The sequence below is a fragment of the Labeo rohita genome, chromosome 23 (assembly GCF_022985175.1).
Source record: "Labeo rohita strain BAU-BD-2019 chromosome 23, IGBB_LRoh.1.0, whole genome shotgun sequence".
Classification (NCBI taxonomy): Eukaryota; Metazoa; Chordata; class Actinopteri; order Cypriniformes; family Cyprinidae; genus Labeo; species Labeo rohita.
In genome coordinates this window covers 13,275,847-13,299,520 of record NC_066891.1, presented here as the reverse complement: position 1 = coordinate 13,299,520, position 23,674 = coordinate 13,275,847, and the positions used below count along the sequence as shown (strand labels likewise).

At 33.2% G+C, this 23,674-nt stretch overlaps 1 protein-coding gene across 2 annotated transcripts; it reads right to left on the bottom strand.

The window, feature by feature from the left end:
- Window positions 1-3,659: 3,659 nt before the first annotated feature.
- On the bottom strand, window positions 3,660-19,000 carry acvrl1 (activin A receptor like type 1). Of its 2 annotated transcripts, none has more exons than XM_051096404.1 (11): window positions 18,443-19,000; window positions 14,873-14,944; window positions 14,656-14,688; window positions 14,328-14,555; window positions 11,776-11,948; window positions 11,265-11,364; window positions 9,377-9,523; window positions 8,918-9,193; window positions 8,480-8,677; window positions 5,913-6,043; window positions 3,660-5,232 (listed from the first exon to the last, which is right to left on the bottom strand). In XM_051096404.1, exons 2-11 carry the CDS (start codon window positions 14,940-14,942, stop codon window positions 5,086-5,088), a joined length of 1,503 nt encoding a protein of 500 aa, XP_050952361.1. In that variant the 5' UTR covers window positions 14,943-14,944; window positions 18,443-19,000; the 3' UTR covers window positions 3,660-5,085. The 2 variants fall into 2 exon arrangements, with proteins under 2 accessions (XP_050952361.1, XP_050952360.1); XM_051096403.1 differs by having other exon boundaries at window positions 11,776-11,951; window positions 18,443-18,996.
- Between the last annotated feature and the right edge of the window lie 4,674 nt (window positions 19,001-23,674).

The window sequence follows — 23,674 nt, the reverse complement described above, 5'->3', positions numbered from 1 at the left end:
CTGCATTTTTAGCATCATTACTCAGTCACATGATCCTTCAGAAATCATTGTAATATTCTGCTTTGCTGCTCAAAAACATTTATTATTATTGTTGAAAACAGCTAAGAATTTTTTTTTGTTTTTTGATGAATAGAAAGTTCAGAAGAACAGCTTTTATCTGAAATAGAAATCTTTTGTAACATAAATGTCTTTATCATCATCTTTTGATCAGTTTAAAGCATCCCTGCTAAATAAAAGTATTAATTTCTATTAAAATATGTATTTAACTGTTTTAAATATTGATAATAATAATAAGAAAATGTGTCTTGAACAGCAAAGCAGCATTTTAGAATGATTTCTGAAGGATCATATGACACTGAAGACTGAAATAATGATGCTGAAAATTTAGCTTTGAAATCACAGGCATAAAATACATTTTAAAATGTATTCAATTATAAAGCAGTTATTTTAAATAGTAAAAACATTTTACAATATTACTGCTTTTGCTGTATTTTGGATTAAATAAATGCAGGGTGGTGAGCAGAAGAGTATTTTTACTGTTCAAAAACTTTTGACTGTTAGCGTATACATTCATTTTTTTTCCTACAAAAATGCATGTTCTTCACTCACAATGTGGGTCAACATTGGCAGATACCAAAAAGGTTTTTCTATATCTATTATGAATAATATTAGAATATAAAAACAATCTAATATAATATAAATAATCTTGAATTCACTTCAGTGTATGATTGAGAATATAAAACAGTTTCAAACTGATTTTAATTTATCTGATGTTACACTAAAATTGCCATATTTGTAATTTTACGCATTTATTAAATACAGAAGCTTTTTGATATATCTTTTCTTATATATTAAAATATAATACAAATTCGTAAAATTATAGTCTTAAATATCTGACACTGTTTCAAGAGTCAGTGATGTGTAAATAAAACAGGCCAGTAAATGGGAAAAATGAATCCAGATCATGGAAATATTTTACGTAACCATCTTTTAAAAATAACACATACATTCATTATCAAAGAGTAGTGTGTTTAATGAGAGAACATGTTTTATTTTTTAATGAGCATATTTTAAGGTCTGACGTGTATGAAAGCAGTGACACATTTGTGGTTTTTTGATCACGTCTTAGTAACGATCCGGCAGGAGGTGTTCACTGTTCTCCCAAGTCTCAGTCAGAGTCTTAATAATATGACTCCAGAGCCAAAGTTACCTTTGTGAGCTGGACCCATGCACATTGTGCGATGTGTGTGATCCAAAGAAGCTTACAGGACCCCTGTGAGCAACACGAAAAGCATTGAGCAATCCCACCAAAAGCACAGTATGGGTTAAGCTTAACAGACCTTAGACCCCCATGACAAATCACTGATTACAAAAAAGTAAGTTCTTGACTTCATCTAGTATGAAAAAAGAAACTGCATCTTTTGGGAAAGAAGTCAAACATATTCCTATAGGAGCGCTCTAGCTTCTGCCAGGACCTCAGGATGTTTACTTCCTCTAAATAGTGCAGGGCAGAGGAGAACTTGTGATTTTAATTTTGAGGAATAAAGAGACATTTGATGCACTCAGTATTTGTCCTCTTAATGGCCGCATGACACGAGGAGACTCCCGGTTAGTGCATTAAGCCATATGGGTACATAAAGAATGATGTACAAGATCAAATCTAATTACGTTGAAATTCCTTTCAAGTCGCTTTCAATGCAAAGGTCAAACACGAAGCGTTTAGAGTTGCGGCCTACAGTCTTAAACCTCTATTGTTACCATTAACCTCTTTGCCGTAGCCAGACTGCATGCTAATCTGGCCCCTGGCTGTCCATTGTTTATAAAGTGGGGTCATATCTTTCAATTATCAATCGACATATTTCAGCAGGGCGTTCATATCCGAGTTTTCCAAACAAAGGCATTTGGAATGAATCTGATCTAGGTAAAAATGTCACACAGCTGATATAAGGGCACCATTTTAGAGGAGTCTGGCCTATCAGAGAAGGGCATTGATACTCTACTCGGCCACTGTGCTCTTGTTAAAAATAACCCTCTCTCTGTCTGACCGGACAGGCAGAGTTGGGGAATTATCTCCAGCAAAGCCCCCTCTCTGTGCTCCTCCACAGATGGATATAGTGAGGGCGCAGATATAGATAAACAGGCAGACAGAAATCAATGCCCATCCTCTCACTCCGCCATACAGTCTGACAGCAAGACAAACACGACACGCCGAAGGGAAACTTTGGCTCAGGAAAAAAAAAACGAGATAAACATCTTATAAATATCCATCAATCAGCGGAACATCTGCTCTTTTGGCCTTCTCTGTGTGACGGCGTGCGTAGGAAGGGATTTGTACTGGAAAGACACCCATTTGGCAGTCTCGTTTCTATGAATAAGATACGTGAGATATCTATTTGCACCGGGTAAATATAGGTCTGTCTGAAACATGATAGTGAAGGATGCATTCAGCATTGTATCCGTGAAATGTTGTTCAACAACACCGAGGTGTGTCTTGGTAGTTCCCGGGGGGGTATCAGGTCTTTGAGCGTCTCTTCGAAGAACAACAATTCTAACAATTGCGAGATTGCGTGGCTTGTAAGACAGGATGCACATTGTTTATAGCTTATAAGAAGTGGATTGAGGCAAAAGGGAAATAGATCTGTTATATCTCCTTAAGGACTATTGAAGTGACGCTGTATTCATTAACCAGATCAGGCTGTGGCACAGTTTGCTCAGATCAGGCTGATAGAGAAAAGGCAACATGAACCCAGTGTTACACTTTTGGGGGGTAAAAGAGCAATTAATGATGCCCTCTAGTGGACACAAGTTTTACAAAACATCCCTAAAATGTATTTAAAATACATTTATTCAAAGCTAAGTATACTACAAATACATTTTCATATAATAAAAATACCCTGCAGTTGTACTTTTAGTACACTAAACTGGTATATTTAAAGTCTGCTGAATTGGAACAACTAATTTTGTACTTAATGCACTTTAATTGTGCCGGAGTAGTGTCAAAGTCCAACTTAAGATATGCTGAAGTATATTTGATTGTGCTAAAATGGAATTATTTAAAGTATGCTTTAGGTATGCTAAATATCTTGCATTTAAAGACAGATATTATTCAAAGATCATACAATCTTCATCAGTAGTGACATTAAAACATATTTAGGCTTAATGCTAAGAAATGTGCATTGTGCACAAGTAGTACTCCAAATAAAGTTATATTTTATTTCAGCATCAAGTGATATGTTAGTAAATATGTTAACAGACTTGAACTATACTTAGTATAAAATAAATATATTTTAAATCTATTTCTTTTTTATCAGGGATGTTAATGTTGAATAACACATTTAAGTGAAATTTTAATTTTAATTGTTTGATTGTTTGTTTATACTAGTGCTGTCAAATTATTAATCGTGATTAATTGAATTCAAAGTAGAAGTTTTTGTTTACACAATATATGTGTGTACTGTGTATATTTATTATGTGTATATAGGTACACACACACAGTATATATTTCGAAAATATTTCCATGTATTTCCATGTGTATATTTTCATATAATTAATATTTCATATATATATATATATATATATATATATAGACATAACATTTTTCTTAAATATATCCATATCTTAACTATATACATAATAACTATACACAGTACACACACAAATATTATGTAAACAAAAACCTTTATTTTGGATGCGATTAATTGTGATTAATCACTAGTTTATACATTAAATAATTGTTTTATTTTTTCCCCCATAAAAATTTGCTCAAGATTTAATAATCTGTTGAAAACCCTTTTAGTGCAGAGAAATTGTCAGTCTGCTTCAGCATTCTGAAGTTTTATTAATACTTAAATACTATTATTTGGAGTGAAAATAACAATAGACATTTTGTGCAAAAGAACCTGGATACACATTTTTGATTATTGTTTTTGAAAAAGCAAATATATTGTACATTATAAAAAAAGATATAGTACAGCTAGAGTAATGTGATTGTCATTTCAAACTTGTAAAAATATTTAACCATTTATAAAAGTGCACTGTATTAGTATGTCCTCTGTTTTATAATTACTTGGTGCAAGTTTAATGCAGTTCTTGTTCTTAAAGGTATAGTTTACCCAAAAATGAAAATTCTGTTGTTCACACTCATGTCGTTCCAAACCCATAAGACCTTTGTTCATCTTCAGAACGCAAATTAAGATATTTTTGATGAAATCCGAGAGCTTTCTGACCCTGCATAGACAGCAATGCAGCTATCACATTCAAGGCCTAGAAAGGTAGTAAGGACATCATATAAATAGTCTATGTGATATCAGTGGGTTCAACCTTAAGAATACTTTTTGTGCGCAAAGAAAAATACCATAACGCAAAATTACAATTGAACCACTGATGTCACATGGACTGTTTTAACAATGTCCTTACTACCATTTTGGGCCTTGAACGTGTCAGTTGCATTGCTGTCTATGCAGAGTCAGAAAGCTCTCAGATTTCATCAAAAATATCTTTAATTTGTGTTCCGAAGATAAACAAAGGTCTTATAGGTTTGGAATGACATGAGGGTGAGTAATTATTGACAGAATTTTCATTTTTGGGTGAACTATTCCTTTAAAAACATGGTCTAGTCTTTCCTGGACCCAAAAAACAGCTGCAAAAAATAAGTGCAACAAACAGTCTAAAGCATGTGGCAACCTTTCTAGGTTACAGTCATCTTTAGGAAGTTAAGAATTTCAGGAAACACCGCAGTTAGGAAGTCCTGAATGACCCACATCCTGCCTGAAAGAAACTTTCTCACTCTCACTATACTGAAAAGAATTTTGTGGGTTTATCAACCTTGTTTTAATTTCAGTAACAAATGAGTCACCATGTTGAAATATGCAGGTCCGAGAAGAGCGGATATATTTGAGGAGAAACACTGAACAGCACAGTTATGGCCTCGACTTCCCAGTGAAGTAATTTCATGATTAGATAAATCGTGTTCAGTGGAACCTTAAGACAAGAAGCTTTAAAAGAGTCTAAATGTACTCGAATGAATATGTCACGTAGGTCCGATAGATTTGAGCTTCTTTGGAAATGCCCGGCAGGAGGTTTATTCTAGAGGTCCAGTTTGAGCTTGTCTATGTCGTAGTCATGGTCCTGGTCCAGTTTGGAGAGGGTCTTTCGCACACGTAGAGCCGTGAGTCGAGCTGAAGGGCTTTGAAACCAGCACTCTTTCATAATCTTCGCAATTGCAGACAAAATCTTGACAGAAAAAAGACAGAAAGAGTAGAAAGTCATTTCTGATGGTCACATGTTCCTTTTAGTGTGTAAATGTATGAATATAACTGCCTGGTGTTCATTTCAAATCAGGCTACCAAAATAGACTCAAAGAAGTGACCCAGATTTTAACTTCAGTTCCAAACCATCCAACATCTGACACAAAATAACAGGGTTTTGTATGGGCTGTGTCAACGTGTCATGTTAGCTTCGAAATATGTGTCAAACAACGATTAATTGCTTTTTTGGCTTTCTGTTCTTAGCTGATACATTGTAGGAGTGAGTATGTGTATGTGGTAGACGCAGGAGATATGAACTCAAAGGGAGAATTATTTTCAAGTGCAAATTGCAACAAATTTAGTGACTAGCCTGTAAGTCTGCTATTCTGCTTTCTTCTGTCTTGATTATGGCATTAAGCAGGATAAATGTAAATTTCCATCCATTTATTGCATATGCAATAAATATGCTCTCTACAGCAAGCCCACAAGATTATTTTCAGTGACTTCATAGACTGACAGAATATTTTGTCCCACACACATTTAATGCTTTCCTAACAAATTGCTCCAGATTGCAGCTGTCAAAGCAAAGCCTTGTGTAGCGTCTGACTCGAGTCCAAGTCTATCGAGTCACTGAGTCTGTATCTCTGGCATGTTTGAGTATCTCACCGGATGAGAGTGTAGTCGATTGTGGAGACTGGGCCTGTGCTGGTCAACACACACAACTTTCTTCATCTCTTCGAAGCTTGGGTCAGAGGGCACCATGTCAAAGAACGGCGGTCTGTACTCTTCCACAATCCCTGAGAAAACCACAGAATTAAGGGATTTTATGGGTTTTTGTCAGCGTTTGCTGACTACATTGCATTTGAATTTTTACTGACAAAAATGCAGATGTGTGCCGAGACTGAAAGTCTCTTCTGACCATATCTATAAAACAGTGGTTTGGGAGTTTGGAGGTTGGCAGTACTTCTACTTCTGTGGGAGGATGGCTGGAAATTGTCCAGGGAGTCTATGAGCAGCATATGGCAGCTGACATTATGGGGTAAAAAGCTACAGTGAGACCATTAAAAAAGCTATTATTTTGCATTTTGTTATATATACCAGAAGATTATATAAAGAAATATAAAGACATGTTTTAAAATATGCAAATTAGAAGCTTACATATTTACACACTAGCCTTTAAAAAAGTGTGAAGCCTGTAAGGTTTTTCAGGAAGGAGGCATTAAATTGATCAAAAGTGACAGTAAAGACATTTATAATGTTACAAAAGCTTCCAATTTCAAATAAATGCTGTTATTTTAAACTTTCTGCTAAACAAAGAATCTTTAAAAAATACAGTACTGTGTCCTCAAATATATTAATAATATCAATGCTGCTCAAATAATAATAATGCTGCTTTGCCATTACAAGAATAAAATACACTACCAGTCAAAACTTTTTTAAGATTTTTAATGTTTTTAAAGAAGTCTCTTCTGCTCACCACAGCAAAAACAGTGAAATATTCTTACTATTTAAAATAACTGTTTTCTGTTTTAATACATTTTAAAATGTAATTTATTCCTGTGATCAAAACTATTTTCAGTGTCACATGATCCTTCAGAAATCATTCCAATGATGGATATCTATGATATTTACTGTTCAAGAAACATTTATTATTATTATTATTATTATTATTATTATCAATATTTAAAACAGTTGAGTACATTTTTTTCAGGATTATTTAATGAATAGAAAGATCAGCATTTATCTGAAATAAAAAGCTATTGTAACATTATACACTATACCATTCAAAAGCTTGGAGTCAGTATCAATGATGATAAAGACATTTATAATGTTACAGAAGATTTCTATTTCATATAAATGATGTTCTTCTAAACTTTCTATTCATCAAAGGAACCTGAAAAAATTCTACTCAGCTGTTTTTAAAATAATAATAATAATAATAAATGTTTTTTGAGCAGCAAATCAGAATATTAGAATGATTTCTGAAGGATCATGTGACTGGAGTAATGATGCTAAAAATTCAGCTTTGATATCACAGGAATAAATTACATTTTAAAATATATTCAAATAGAAAACCGTTATTTTAAATAGCAAAAATATTTCTAAATGTTACTGTTTTTGCTGTATTTTGGATCAAATAAATGCAGGCTTGGTGAGCAGAAGAGACTTCTTTAAAAAACATTAAAAATCTTACTGTTCAAAAACTTTTGACTGGTAGTGTGTTTAACAACTGTTATTTTAAATTGTAATAATATTTCACAATATTTACTGTATTACTGGTTAAGTAATGCAGCGCTGGTGAACATAAGAGTGTTCTTTTAAAAACATTTTAAAAAAAATCTTACCTATATGTGTATATATTCTCTACTACAAGAAAGATGCATTTGACTAATGTTAGTGACTACAGTTAGTTCATAGTACATAAAAATTATATATAAAGGATTGATTAAATGCTTCTTAAAAAGTGAGTGTGTATGTGAGGTAGAGAGAGCTAGAAAAAGAAAGAGCACAAGCGCATCTGGACTACATGAGCGGGAGTGTTGACACCAGATAAGATTGTTTATAATTATTGGGCCGCTAATCGTGGGTGGATAGAGGAGACAGACGTACCCATGGAGAAAAAACGAAGGGAGGAATGGAGGGGAAGTAAAACGAAGAAACTTACGAGAAAAGTCTATCACATCAGAATGGTGAAAATTGTTGCTTAGCAACAGAAAAACTAAACTTAAGCTAGAACATTGAGATCCGGCAGTCAGAGAACTTTTCAATGAAAGTTGCAATGTGCAATGAAACGTTAACTAATTATTTATAAGTTCTTAGCATATTAAAGGGGACCTCAGATACTAAATTCACTTTTATATGGTGTTTGCATAGGTCAGGTCCCGCCCACGACCACTGACGGACTGTCCCATATTAGCATATTAAAGCACCACAGAATACACACAAAAAATGGAAGAGAGGGGTAGAGCTAGTAGTAGCTCATTATAATTTAAAGAGACATGCACCGAAATGGGTCGCTGTGAACAGAGCTGTTTTTGACAAGGTAAAACAGGGCGTTGCTTTACACAATCATTGAAGAATTTTAAACAAAGTATGTCATGGACATTTCATGAAGGCCCTGAAGGGTCATACCAACTGGTGGAAAATGGGCATCTGATGTCCCCTTTAAAGTCACAAGAGCACAGAATAGCAGTGGTGCCACCAAATAAAGTTAAATAATTATTCCATCTTACCGTTTACAATAGTTCGACGAGTTATCTCCCACAAGACGAGACCCAGGGCCCAGATGTCAGTTTGTTTATAGGACTCAAAAACGTCAACACGAATACTCTCGTCCAAAACCTCCGGTGCCATATAGCGCTTGGTGCCCACTCTCGGGTTGTTTCCCACATCCAGATAATCATTAGACTGAGAGTGAATGACAGCCAGGCCTGAGAGAGCAAACAGAAGTCACATTATGTTAAGAAAACAATATTTGATATCAACTTTTACCTTTAATAAAGTTTAATAAAGTAAAGTGACAAAAGGACTTAAAAAAACTCATGGTTAGACAACTCTTCCATTGAACTCTTTGAGAAGTCATTCATGTCTGTATCACTAATGGTTTGGAGTGAGTTATGTACTATAGACTCTTTTGTTTTTTTTTTTGTTTTTTTTTCCTATTTTCTCACCCAGGTCTGCAATGCAGCATTCGCCATTTCTCTTCACCAGAATGTTGCGGCTCTTCAGGTCTCGGTGTGCGATGGCTGGTTTGCCCTGTGTACTGAGGATCTCTGTGTGGAGGTGCACAAGGCCGCTGGCGATGGACAGGCACATGCGCAGGCAGCCCTCGGGGTCCAGCGTGCTGTACTGCAGGAAGTCATAGAGGGAGCCCAACTCGTGGAAGTGCGTGACCAGCCACAGCTGAGTGCTGGAGTTTTTAGACGTCATGTCTGATGCTATGAAGCCTGGTAGCCGGACAGAGAACGTGTGTAAGAGAGAAATATTACATTTTAAATCAAACATTGTGTAATTCTTTCACTGGAAAAGTGATGTTTGGGTAAGTCAAAACATATTGTGGCTGCTGCAGTACTTGCAGAATGATCCCTTCCCACACAAGCAATGAAAAATGCAGTGTGGGTGGAACTTACCCAAGATGTTTTCATGCCTTAGTTGGACCGTGTTGTAGATTTCAGTCTCTCTAAACCAGGACTGTTCATCACGGGAGGAGAAAATCTTGACAGCCACACTCTCTCCCATCCAGGTGCCTCTCCATACCTCTCCATAACGCCCTTTACCTGTCAGAAGAAAATGTTATTAATGAAATTAGAAGCATATTACAGTGATGTATAGACATTATGAGTGCACTGCATTATTTTTTTTCACATTTTAAAACAAATGTAATAATAATAATAATAAAAAATTTAAAATATATCTTTCAATCTACAAGTTACACTAAATTATTGTATTATAATTATATATATTTTCATATAAAATATTTTTATAGTATAAATGGTAATATTTCTGGTTACATAAGTAATAATACAATTAATAACAACATTAATAATAACAATTGTCTACATTTTAAGTTATTATTAATAAATTCTTATTAGTATGTGAATTAATTAAACAACAAATTAACAATAAATTAATAATGAATAAATAATAATTATTAATCAATTAATAGTATTATCAACAACAGCAACAATACTACTACTACTAGTAATAATTATTATTTAAAAAAAAAAAATATATATATATCCACAAATTGTACTTATTTTTATAATATTAATAAGATATAATTTGTAATATAAATAATACATTTATAATAATAATAATACATTTAAATAAAATGTTACAGTATTTAAATTAATAGTACACTTAAATCAATATGCCACAACCCTCCTAATTTCATTCCACAAACTGTGCTTATTTAAATTAGTTTTATAATATTAATAATGTTTATATTTGTTATATAAATAATACTTTTATAATAATAATAATATATTTAATCAATTATGGCACCATTTAAAATATTAAAGTCTGAAGTACATTAAAATGAATATGCCACCACGCTCTAAATCAAAACTCAATGTTGTACAGTATGAAAAAGTTAATTGTATACATCTTAAGTTATTATTAATAAATTATTAATACTCTAATTAATTAAACAATATATATATATATATATATATATATATTATGAATAATACTATAATCAACAACAGCAACAATACTACTACTAGTAATAATAATAATAATAAACAACAACAATAATAATAATAATTATTATTAGAATATATTTCAATCCACAAATTGTTCATTTAAATATTTTTTGCAATATTAATAACATTATTTGTAATATAATTAATACTTAAAAAAGATAATAATATTAATAACAATATATTCAATCAGTTATGATAGCATTTAAAATATTAAAGTATTTAAAATACATTAAAATGAATATGCCACCACCCTCTAAATCAAACGCAATGTTGTACAGTATGAAACAAGAGTTGTATACATTTTAAGTTAATAATAAATTATTATTAATACTGTAATTAAATAAACAATAAAAAATAATTATTATTGATAACAAATTAATAGTATTATAATAAACAACAGCAACAACACCACTAGCAGTAGTAGTAATGATGATGATAATAATAATAATTATATGATTATTATTGTTAGAATATATACAAATTATATAATATTAATAATATATCATTTGTAATATAAATAATACATGATTTGTAATATAAATAAATTAATAATAATAATAATATTTAATCAATTATGGTAGCATTTAAATTTTTTTAAGTATTTAAATTTTAAGTATATTTAAATGAATATGCCACCAGCCTGTTAGTTAAACTCAGTGTTGTACATAATGAAAAAAAAAAAAAAAAAAATTAAAGAAAAAAAAAAGGTGTACCATGACACATCTCAACCTCCTAGACTTCATAGCATCATCCTGCAGTTGTTTCAGTCACTGCCAATGCAGCACTGTGTAATGAGATATGAATGTTCTCTCACCAACACACTCAACCAGAGAGATCTGTCGAGCCATGGTCCTCTGCACCAGATAAGGCAGGCCAGTCCCACTGCCGGACGTACAAAACTCATCAAAGATATCCTAAAAAGGAGAATTACACACACTTAGATTACTGACCAGCCAAAATATTACATACACTTGGTATCAAATTATGGGAACTTTTTACTTTTACTGCTCAGGAGACTGAATTAAACCTGTTGGTTCTACTGCAATGAAGTAACAAACTTTGTCTTTGGGAAATTTAAACACAGTTTATGACATTTTGAAGCATATTTGAAAAAACAAGAGTATTTTTCTCCATAGAAAAATCAGAGAGGCAGAAAACGCTCCATTTAATCTCATTTCTGTCAAAGAGAAAGTTTTCTCTCATGTAAATAAGAGCACAAACAATCATTAAGACAAGCTAATTACAAATAAATCTGTATCACAATGAAGTGAGGATAATGAGATCTGTCAGAAAGCTGTGAATGCCACCCGGCAGTAGTGTTTTACCCCATATGTTGGGTCCCCTCCACTGGGGACTTTGGGCATGATGTCATGTTCCACCAGCTGGTGGTGCTGTCGCCTTGTACGCAGCCACAACACGAGCCCACAGGCTGCCATCAACAACACCAGCAGCACCAACAATGGCACTCCCACCAACAGAATCACTCTGATGGGCATGCCTACTAGAAACAAACGCAACAGTAAAGAACATCACTCTACCAGACCAGCTGAAATTTGCTGCAGAGCCACATTTTCAGTCATTGTGAAATTTTATATATGCTAAATATATGAAAATATGCTAAATGCATCATATAGCATATACAGCTAATATAATATATGGAATATATATTTTTAAATTATATCAATAACATTTTAAGCACCTTTTAAAATATATTTTTCCTTTTTTTTAAGTTTTAAACAATATTATATGGAAGCCTATTAATCGGTCACTGAATAAAAAATAAAAAAGGTCATTGCGACTTTATCTTACAATTCTGACTACAATTCTGAATTGCGTGATACAAACTCACAATTTTGACTTTTTTTCTCAGAATTGTGTGATACAAACTCGCAATTTTGACTTTTTTTCTCAGAATTGCATGGTACAAACTCGCAATTTTGATTTTCTCAGAACTGCGTGATACAAACTCACATTTCTGACTTTTTTTTCTCAGAACTGCATGAAACAAACTCGCAATTTTGACTTTTTTTTTCTCAGAATTGCATGGTACAAATTCGCAATTTAGATTTTCTCAGAACTGCGTGATACAAACTCACATTTCTGACTTTTTTTTCTCAGAACTGCATGATACAAACTCGCAATTTGACTTTTTCCTCAGAATTGCATGATACAAACTCACAGTTCTGAATTTTTTTCTCAGAACTGCTTGATACAAACTCACAATTCTGAATTTTTTTTCAGAATTGCATGATACAAACTCGCAATTTTGACTTATTTTCTCAGAACTGCATGATACAAACTCACAATTTTGACTTTTTTTTTCTCAGAATTGCGTGATACAAACTCGCAATTTTGACTTTTTTTTTTCTCAGAATTGCGTGATACAAACTCAATTGCGTGACTTTTTTTCTCAGAATTGCATGGTACAAATTCGCAATTTTGATTTTCTCAGAACTGCGTGATACAAACTCACATTTCTGACTTTTTTTTCTCAGAACTGCATGATACAAACTCGCAATTTTGATTTTTTTTCTCAGAATTGCATGGTACAAATTCGCAATTTTGATTTCCTCAGAACTGCGTGATACAAACTCACATTTCTGACTTTTTTTTCTCAGAACTGCATGATACAAACTCGCAATTTGACTTTTTCCTCAGAATTGCATGATACAAACTCACAGTTCTGAATTTTTTTCTCAGAACTGCTTGATACAAACTCACAATTCTGAATTTTTTTTCAGAATTGCATGATACAAACTCGCAATTTTGACTTATTTTCTCAGAACTGCATGATACAAACTCACAATTTTGACTTTTTTTTTCTCAGAATTGCGTGATACAAACTCGCAATTTTGACTTTTTTTTTTCTCAGAATTGCGTGATACAAACTCAATTGCGTGACTTTTTTTCTCAGAATTGCATGGTACAAATTCGCAATTTTGATTTTCTCAGAATTGCATGATACAAACTCACAATTCTGACTTTTTTTCTCAGAACTGCGTGATACAAACTCACAATTCTGACTTTTTTTCTCAGAATTGCATGATACAAACTCGCAATTTGACTTTTTCCTCAGAACTGCATGATACAAACTCACAGTTCTGAATTTTTTCTCAGAATTCCGTGATACAAACTCGCAATTTTGACTTTTTTTCTCACAGTTGCATGGTACAAACTCGTAATTTTGATTTTCTCAGAATTGTGTGATACAAACTCACAATTCTGATGTTTTTCTCAGAATTGCATGACACAAACTCACAATTCTGACTTTTTTTTACCAGATTTTCATGATACAGACTCGCAATTCTGACTCTTTTCTCAGAATTGTAAGATATAAATGCACAATTGCGAGATATAAATTGCATGATATGAACTCACAATTCAGTTTTTTTTTCTTGCAAATGCAATTTGCAATGTAAATTGCAATTCTGACTTTCTTCTCAGAATTGTGAGATATAAACTTGCAATCATACAGTCCAATTCTGAGGGGAAAAAAGATTGTATCTCACAATTCTGACTTAACTTGCAATTCTGACTATATTTTCAGAATTGTGACTTAAGTTCTCGCAATTGCGAGTTTATATCACACAGTTCTGACTTTATAACTTGCAAATAAATAGTAAATAATAAGCAATAAATTAGGAGTTTATTGAGGGAAAACTCTTAATAGTGAATCACTATACTTAGTAGTGAATATGTGATCCCTAATCTAAAGTGAGTTTCTATTTGAGGTACAGCAACATGGCAACAGTAGGAGGCAGCAGAGAGCAAACTTCTACTGATCTCAGCAAAAGAGTCTTTCATTTTTTATTAATGAATCTCTAAAATGAGTAACTGAGTTTTCTGAGCTGAAAATTTAAAAAGAAAAATGGCTTACCTGTTATTTCAGGCATGCTGAGGTTTGCATTGCAGAAGTTCATGTAGCAGCACTTGGTATAAACTCCAGGTACATCAGGCACGTAGCACTGCTCGCCGGTGGAAAAACATCCCCTTGATACCCGCCCGTGGATTGAACTGTAGAAGCAAATACGGCCCCAGCAGGTGTTGTTTTCACAGCCATATGGGTTCTCACAGCTGCACTGTATATCGCCCACTTCGCCTTTATCTTTGGACAAGAAAGAGATAATGTAAGTAACAATTTTATGTGTGAATAATATCACAGTATTTCAGTTGATTACATATGCAGTATATGAGAACATACTTACCATTCTCTGGGGGAGAGTCTGTCAAAACGTTATCTGAAAAAAGAAACGTGTTTGTTTGCAACGGTGTCTAACAAGATGTCCAAACAGAGCAGGAAGATACATACTTCCTCTGGCTTATTGTCAACTCAGGAAACAAATATCTACCGTCTGATTTTTGTGTGACACTCAGAAATATGCACACATAAAAACTAGTGTGACTGCAATTATATAATCTCACCTGCAAGAGTTGCGTATCTCCCCGAATACAGTAAAACTAACAGTACAGCGAGCATCTCAGAAGCCTTCATGTCTAAGAAAGAGGGAATACAGAATTCAATGTAAGAGCGTGCACTTCAACACAAAAAAACATATTCAGCTCCTTTTATGGACATATCCCATGCTCCCTTGCACCATCCTTCGCTGATCTGGCATTTACAAGGCACCGCTCCATGCTGGAATCATATAATGGCATAATCATACAGTGACATGTAGCGTTGGAATCTCTTTACAAGCCCTAATGGAAAAAAGCTCAATAACCCCTGTCCACACCAAAGGAAGTCGTGAGTTAAAGAACGACAGATGGAGAGGGTCCAGTCAGTCTGTCTGTGTTGCAATTATAGTCAGAATGGGTGGGAGAGGACTTTAGTGGAGGCCTCACTCTCCTCTGTGCCGCTGGTCCTTGCAGACACTCTGGCTGCTGCACACGCAGAGTAAATATTGATGGCTATACTTCCTGCCATTCAGAGGCCGCACCCGGCTAGCCGTCCAGATACTCCGGATTGCTTGTTTCTCTAGGTCTGGAAGTCGACTGGTCACGCAAGCAAAATGGCTGAGTGAAAACTTTTTATATGAAGACGATGGAAATCTGAAGTGTTGGCATGTCCTGCAGGCCGCTTTTAACAATTAGCAATAGGTGAAAACGACAGTGTTTTGTTGTGTATAGATTTTGTATAACATTATTTTACTTAAAATTGAATTTAAATATTACATTAAACATACTTATTACAAAATCAAATTTAAATATTGTTAATACTAATATTTGTATTGTTTGTAGAAAATGTTCCAACAATGTACTAATAATGTTAATAATTAAACTAATATACTACTAATATTTAAATATGAAAATGTTATTATCAGTATAATATTTAGTTTTTTATTATATATGTATGTGTCTATAAACATATTTAATATAATATCAAATATAAATATTTTAAATAGCAATAATTTTTTTATTATTTGTTTATATATATATATATATATGATTATTGTACAATTTCTAATTACTAATAGTAATAATAATTAAACTAATAATTATGACTACTAGTATTTATATATAAATAATTGTATTATTAATATAAATTTTAATTTTAATACTAACATTTCTTTTATTTGTTTTTATACATACATATATAGAATTTAGAATTATAATTAATGTAAAATTTCTAAGAAAATATTCTAAATATTTTATAAAAATTATAATAATGTTATAATAATATTAATTATTAAAATACTAATTACTGCTACTAATATTTAAATATAATTTTATTATAAATATAATATTTAGTTTTTGGATTATATACGAATGTTTTTCTATAAACATTTAATATAGTATCAAATATAAATATTTTAAATACCAATATTTTTTAGATTATTTGTTAATATAATTACTTATATATAATATACTAATGATATAAATTATTAAACTAATAATCACTACTATTAATATTTAAATATAAATAATATTTTTTATTTAAGAATAAATAATATAAATCTGTATAAAGTCAAAAAACATATATATATTTATATGGTTCATGTTTATATTATTTGAAGTCTGAGTAAATCTATAGCACCTTTTCTTTGCGGATGCCTGTTTATTTGCTTAATCTAAGACATTCTTATGTTTAAGTCATTAGGTGTCCCAAATTGTCCAAATTCATTTTGTGATCGCTATATAACAGTAAGATGCTGAAAACAACAGAACATTTTTGTGTTCCCCCAACGCTGTAATTAAAGTAGGTATACTATATACTTATGTGATGTCATGGAAAAACAGAGTCAGCCACGATGTTTTGAAATGCATCGGTAATTAGAGCCAGAGTTGATGTGTATGAGCTGATCCTTCCCTCTGAAGAAATATCACACATATGTCGAATCTATTTAACGTGTGATATTTGTTGCTATCTGGAGTACATTTGATATAAATTAATGGGAATATGGGATCCAAGCCCACAGACAAATAACTGGAAATGATGATGACCACTTCCTGATATAGAAACAAATAGAGCGAGATTCCAGCATGAGTCACTATGTCTGTGGAGTAGTCTTTTAAGTCTTGCATTTAAGCCCACCAATGTAAGTGCAGGTGGGTCAGTGTAAACAACTTTGTCACGTACGCTTAGAGCACAAAAAATGGGTAATTGCTGGCCCCTCTGGGCCACATTTAAGGCGGAAAACCACCCCACCCTTTTGGAAATGCTCTCTTCTCTCTGGGTACACTGATCTTTATTTCCAAGCTGCCAGGATGTTTCTCAAATCAGATAGTGTCCGTCTTAAATCAAAGCCTAAAGTGAACATGATGAAATGCGATTCCTGTTTCGATGACCTGCTTGTCAGCATTCTCTCTGAGAGCAGTCAAAAGACCCATGGGAACTAACTGCACTTTCTAAATCTTCTTCCACTTTTCTCAGCACTTATTCTCTGAAACAGAATAAGTGCTAAACGTTCTGTCAGTTATATTTACATTTATTTATTTTACAGTTATTTCTAATACTAACTTTACTGAACTACACTTTTTATGAACGTGTAAGTGACAGTGAAAGTGTGAAGTCCTGTGACTGGTGACAGTTTAGGATTTAATCACCTTTGTGATCACTAGCTCTGTTTAAAAGTTCTGTTTAAAATTGTTTAGATGGAGTATAGCATGTCTCTCTGCAGGACCTTCCAAAAGTATAACACCCACAATAGCCCATATTGTTAACCTGAAGGAATAAATAAAGGGTTCGAGTCAGGATTTTAAAATGGTTAAGGGGAAATTCAGCATTCAGCAGCCTATCTGGTGACTCCATCTTGTAGCTGTGAGAACTTGCCTGTTTTGACTGCAGTAAAAAAAGGACTGGTACGCCTCAATGTATTTGTAAGCGCCAGCATTTCACAGTTCCAGAGATAAATGAACTGACCTCACGGTTCACGATAACTAGATGTGGGTTTCATTTTAGGTTCTGTTCGTGTCAGTGAGTGCAACAAGGAACATGGCGAGCAGAGACGTCTACACTGAATGTTGATATTTAAACAGTTGTAATGGTTATCAAATGATAAACCTTCTTGTAATAGTTCATTCGAATACCTGTGTGATATATAATGCAGCCCACCTTTGTTGGCACATTATTGTATGACAGCATATATAATACTGCATCAGTATTAGACATTACAAACACATATTTTATAAATGACCAACCTGTAACATATTTAAAATGTGCTTCTGTTATCTGACAACTCACCTGTGCAGAGAACATTTCTCAAATAGAATTTTAAAGGTGCCTAGAAAACACAACGAGTATGATTTGTGTTTTTCTCCACGTTGTGATTCTGTTTCATAAATAATAAAATAACTTCTAAATTTCAGTCACTTCTTCACAATGAAAAAGCTCTCACTGCGCATCAACTATTCATGACCCTTTCATTCAAAATGTTGTCAACTTTACACTCTGAATAGTATTCGTATGATTTACGCCACTTTCATAAGAGCAACTTAAAAGAGAGAGAGAGAGAGATTTAAAAAATAGATTAGGACACATAAAGGAGAGTTTACCTGATTTTCGTCTTGCGTTCACTCACGAATCAAGTTTATCAAACTTCATCTGTTTATGAAACTGTCTCTCATTACTCAAAACGTAAAACTATTATCTCCTAACGGCGAATATAGTGAAATCAGCGGCGCAAGTCATATCCAGATGTGCTGGATCCTTAACTTTTTCCACATCCTGGCACTCTCGGTGTAAACTCAATAGTTCAACTCTTTACAGTTCGGTTTTCATTCACTCACAATCCGATCAGTCGTATTTCCTCAAGCGAAATATTGCGTAGATCGGCGTAACGCAGAGCATACCGAGTCGTGGCATATATCTCCAGTCAAATCTCGAGCTGATAAACCGAAAACAAGAAACTGCCGCTCGGAGAAGAAACAGTCTTCTTCCGCTTGGAAATAAACATTCCCTGATCGACTCCTGACGACTCCATCTCGATAAGTGTAAAGCAAACTTTGAGCAATGTTCTTGATTTAGGGGTTAGATTACAGATTTTAAAATATACAGTTTTGTCCCACCCCTCATTGTCTAAGCCGGGGTTCACTTGGAATGTGCTCTCATAGCTGTTTTCCTGTTGCTGCAAGACCTTTCATTTTTTCCACGTCTGTTTTTTTCTCATAGCTGGTTGCTTATGAATAGAACTTCATAGAGGATTCATGTGCCTACTGAGCAAATCGCAAAGGGATCTCCATTCGATGATCTGTTTGTGCTTACTCTTGAAAATGAACAAAGCGTGGTATTATAGTTTAAAATAAGTGGATTAATTAAAAAAAACAAAACAAAAAAAAAAACATTTGTTTATCACTGAATAGGGTCAAGCAGGGTTTTTGGGTGGTGTAGCCCTAATCTGAAAGACTTTAACTGATAACCAAAAGGTTGTAGGTTTGAAACCTTTCAGGGTTTGAATAATTAAGTGTTATGCTTGCTCTTGGTAATTAATGTTGCATTTCATGACATTTAACAGTAACTCGGTTCACATTTCAAAAGATTGGGGTTTGATAAGATTTTGTAATGTTTTCGAAAGATGTCTCTTATTCTTACCATTTATATACTCAAAAATACAGTAAAAATACAGCAATATTGTGAACTATACTATTTTAAATAACAGTCATCTGTTTGAATATACAGCTGAGGTCAAAAGTTTACATAGTTTACACCTTTGCAAACTGTTAATTATTTTACCAAAATAAGAGGGGTCATACAAAATGCATGTTATTTCTTATTTAGTACTAACCTGCATAAGATATTTCACATGTTTTCATATAGTCCAAAAGAGAAAATAATCGAATTTATAAAAATTACCCTGTTCAAAAGTTTATATACACTTGATTCTTAATACTGTGTTGTTACCTGAATTATCCAGTCTATAAGCGTTTAATATAGTATCAAATATAAATATTTTAAATACCAATATTTTTTAAATTATTTGTTAATATAATTACTTATATATAATATACTAATGATATAAATTATTAAACTAATAATTACTACTATTAATATTTAAATATAAATAATATTTATTATTTAAGAATAAATAATATAAATCTGTATAAAGTCAAAAACCATAAAAATGTTTATATGGTTTATGTTTATATTATTTGAAGTCTGAGTAAATCTATAGCATCTCTGAATGCTTTTTTTTTTTTTTTTCTTTTCTTTTCGTTTCTTTTTTTTTTTAGTGATAGTTGTTTACGAGTCCCTTGTTTGTCCACAAATTCTTTGGTTTTGCAACTATTACAGAAGGTTCAGATGCTCACTGATGCTTCAGAAAGAAAACACGATGCATAAAAATTTGAAGGTCATGGTAAATGTAACTTATTTTGTCTTCTGGGAATCATTTAAGTATCTTCTGTAGTTTCTAGTTTCTGTTCAAAAGTTTTCATCCCTGGCTCTTAATGCATTTTTCCTTCTGGAGTATCAGTGAGTGTTGAACCTTCTGAAACAGTTGCATATGATCAGTTGTCCTCAGTGTGAAAAGATGGCTCTCAAAACCATTCAGTCATTGTTGGAAACTCTCATAAACAACTATTACTAAAACAAACAAACAAACAAACAAAACACACAGCTGTGGATCATTCAGGTAACAACACAGTATAAAGAATCAAGTGTATGTAAACTTTTAAACAGGGTAATTTTTATAAATTCACCTATTATTTTTTCTATGTCTATGACTATGTGTAAACATCTTTTATGTGAAATATCTTATTCAGGTAAGTACTAAATAAAAAATAACATGCATTTTGTATGATCCCTCTTATTTTGGTAAAATAATTAACATTTTGCAGATTCTCCAAGGTGTTTGACCTCAACTTTATTTTAAAACACAATTCATTCCTGTGACGGCAAAGTTGAATTTTAAGTCTTCAGTGACACAGGATCTTCAGTGATTACAGGATTTGCTATTTATGTTAAAAACAGTTGTGCTTTTTCAGGATTCTTTGACAAATAGAATGTTAAAAAGAAATGCATTTATTTAAAACAAATCTTTTGTAACATTATAAATGTCTTACTGTTATTTTGATCAGTTTAATGTGTCCTCTGCTGGATAAAAGTCTTACTTTAAAAACGTGTTTTGAACAAGAGTGTACATTCAAATATTCAAAGTGTTAGTTCGTTTTCAAAAAATTCACACGAAGACTAGAATTAGACCTTAATATGAAAATGATGTACATAAAACGTGATAAGTGATAAGCGAAACTCGTGATCCTGAGGCCATAAATTGCTTTTAAGTAGATTGGACACAGATGGACAGTTGGTTTATTTGATGGGACACAGCTGAAGTCAGGGCGACATGAGGTTACGGTGACATCTCCCTCTAAAGCTTGAAGCCTCCCATATGGTCCAAAGAGGCAGAGAGGAGTCTGAGTTAACAGTATGACAGATATGATTCAAACAAAAATCCCATCTTTCATTCATTACAACATAATCAAGAAACAAGTTCCAAGAATAATATTAACTTAGACTGCATCATAACACATGAGAGAAAATGTTCGTGCAGTTTCTTTCCTTTGGAGACTTTTTTTAATCTGCTTTCTTGGCTGGTGTTTTTAGACACAGCTGGCACTCCTCAGATCTGAGGAGAAGAGAAGAAGAGCTGTTATTTGAACAGCACTTGTGTATTTATTTTTTTTTTCTGTTCCCAAGATATGTGTGATTTTGAAGTCTGTCTTTTCTCAGACTTCTATTAACGGCAACACACTAACTGTTTCCACATGACTGATGGAAATCCTTTTTGCTGAGAAATTATTTTGAGCAGAGGACAGCAACTTCTCTTCCTATTTTACCACTTATTTGAATAAATCAGAATAATTGATTGTCTAATATTCTCAAACACTTAAAAATCCCACAGCTCTGGATTGCGTGATGCATTATTTGAAAAAATGTTAAAGAAATAGTTCACCCAAAAACAAACATTTATCAAAAATGTATTCACCCTCAGGCCATCCAAGATTGGAACAGATCTGGAGAAATTTAGCATTATTTCACTTCTTCTGCAGTAAATGGGTGCCGTCAGAATGAGAGTCCAAACTGCTAATAAAAACATCTAACTACTCTAGAAGCAATCCCATCGATTAACCTCTTTTGAAGTGAAAAGTGGCCTTTTTAAAGAAACAAATCCAAAATTAAGATTTCTTTAATTTTAAACCGTTGCTTTCGGCTATCCATAATATGGCATTCTCTAGCAAAAAAGAGGTATCATGTGAATCAGGAGAGGAATATGCACAGATCAAGCACCATTTACCAGTGAAAAAAGTCTAAAACAGTGTTCTAAACAAATGTGTTGGTGGATTTTGTTGTGTGGGGACAACAGGGGATTGACTTTTCCATTGGAAGAAGTGTTATTATGGATTATGGACTGATATTTTGGCCAGAAGAGACGGTTTACAGTTAAAGGAGAAGTCCACTTCCAGAACAAAGATGTACAGATAATGTACTCACCCCCTTGTCATCCAAGATGTTCATGTCTTTCTTTCTTTAGCCGTAAAGAAATTGTTTTTTGATGGAAACATTTCAGGATTTTTCTCCATATAATGGACTGATATGGTGTCCTGATTTTGAACTTTGAAAATGCAGTTTAAATGCTGCTTCAAACGATCCCAAATGCGGTTGTAAACGATCCCAGCCAAGGAAGAAGGGTCTTATCTAGCGAAACGATTGGTTATTTTCATTTAAAAAATACAATTTAAATACTTTTTAATCTCAAACGCTCGTCTTGTCTTGCTCTGCCTAAACTCTGTGTATTATGGTTCAACACAGTTAGTTGACTCCAGTCGTGTTTTCTCCCTCAACTTCAAAAATAATTTCAAAATCATCCTACATCACTGCAAAAGTACGACCCAGTCTTTGCAAAGAGAACATGCAAAGAAGATCAGACACCCTTAACAAAAAAAGGTAAAACAGCGATATAAGATGATTTTGAAGTTGTGGGAGAACATGGGAATTTTTCAACATACCCTAACTGTCATGAACCGGAAAAAAAACTAACTAAGATCGTTTACAACCACATTTGGGATCTTTGAAGCCACATTTAAACTACATTTTGGAAGTTCAAAATCGGGGCACCATATCAGTCCATTATATGGAGAGAAATCCTGAAATGTTTCCCTCAAAAATCAAAATTTTTTAATGGCTGAAAAAAGAAAGACATGAACATCTTGGATGACAAGGGGGTGAGTACATTATCTGTCAATTTTGTTCTGGAAGTGGAGTTCTCCTTTAAAAAGCCTTATTGTGATGTTTTTATCAGCTGTTTGGCCTCTCATTCTGACGGCACCTATTCTCTACAAAGGTGAGCAAGTGATGTAATGCTAAATCTCTCTAAATCTGATGTGCTAATAGTATGCCTATCCCTAACAGTCTTTCTTTCATTGACATAACATTTATTATCTACCCCAAAATAAGGTCCATAAGGCCATTAGACAGATTGAAGAGTAAATTAGCTTTGGCAGTTTATTTCTGCATACTCCTCTTTCAGAAAAGGAACAGCAGAAAGTGATACTGAATAAAAATAATCTTGTGAAAAAACTGTAATTTGGTTTACATGGCTTTACTGCACCTCACTTCACTTCAAGGCAAAGATCTGATCAGTTACGTAAGGAGGCCACAATGAGTGGATTACTTTCCAAGTCCACTTGTCCTCTTTTGTCTTTTGACCTTACTGGTCCAATTATAGCCCTACATTAAGCTTAGTGATTGGTTTAAACTTCAAGTGATATCATTGAACTAAATTAGTGCAG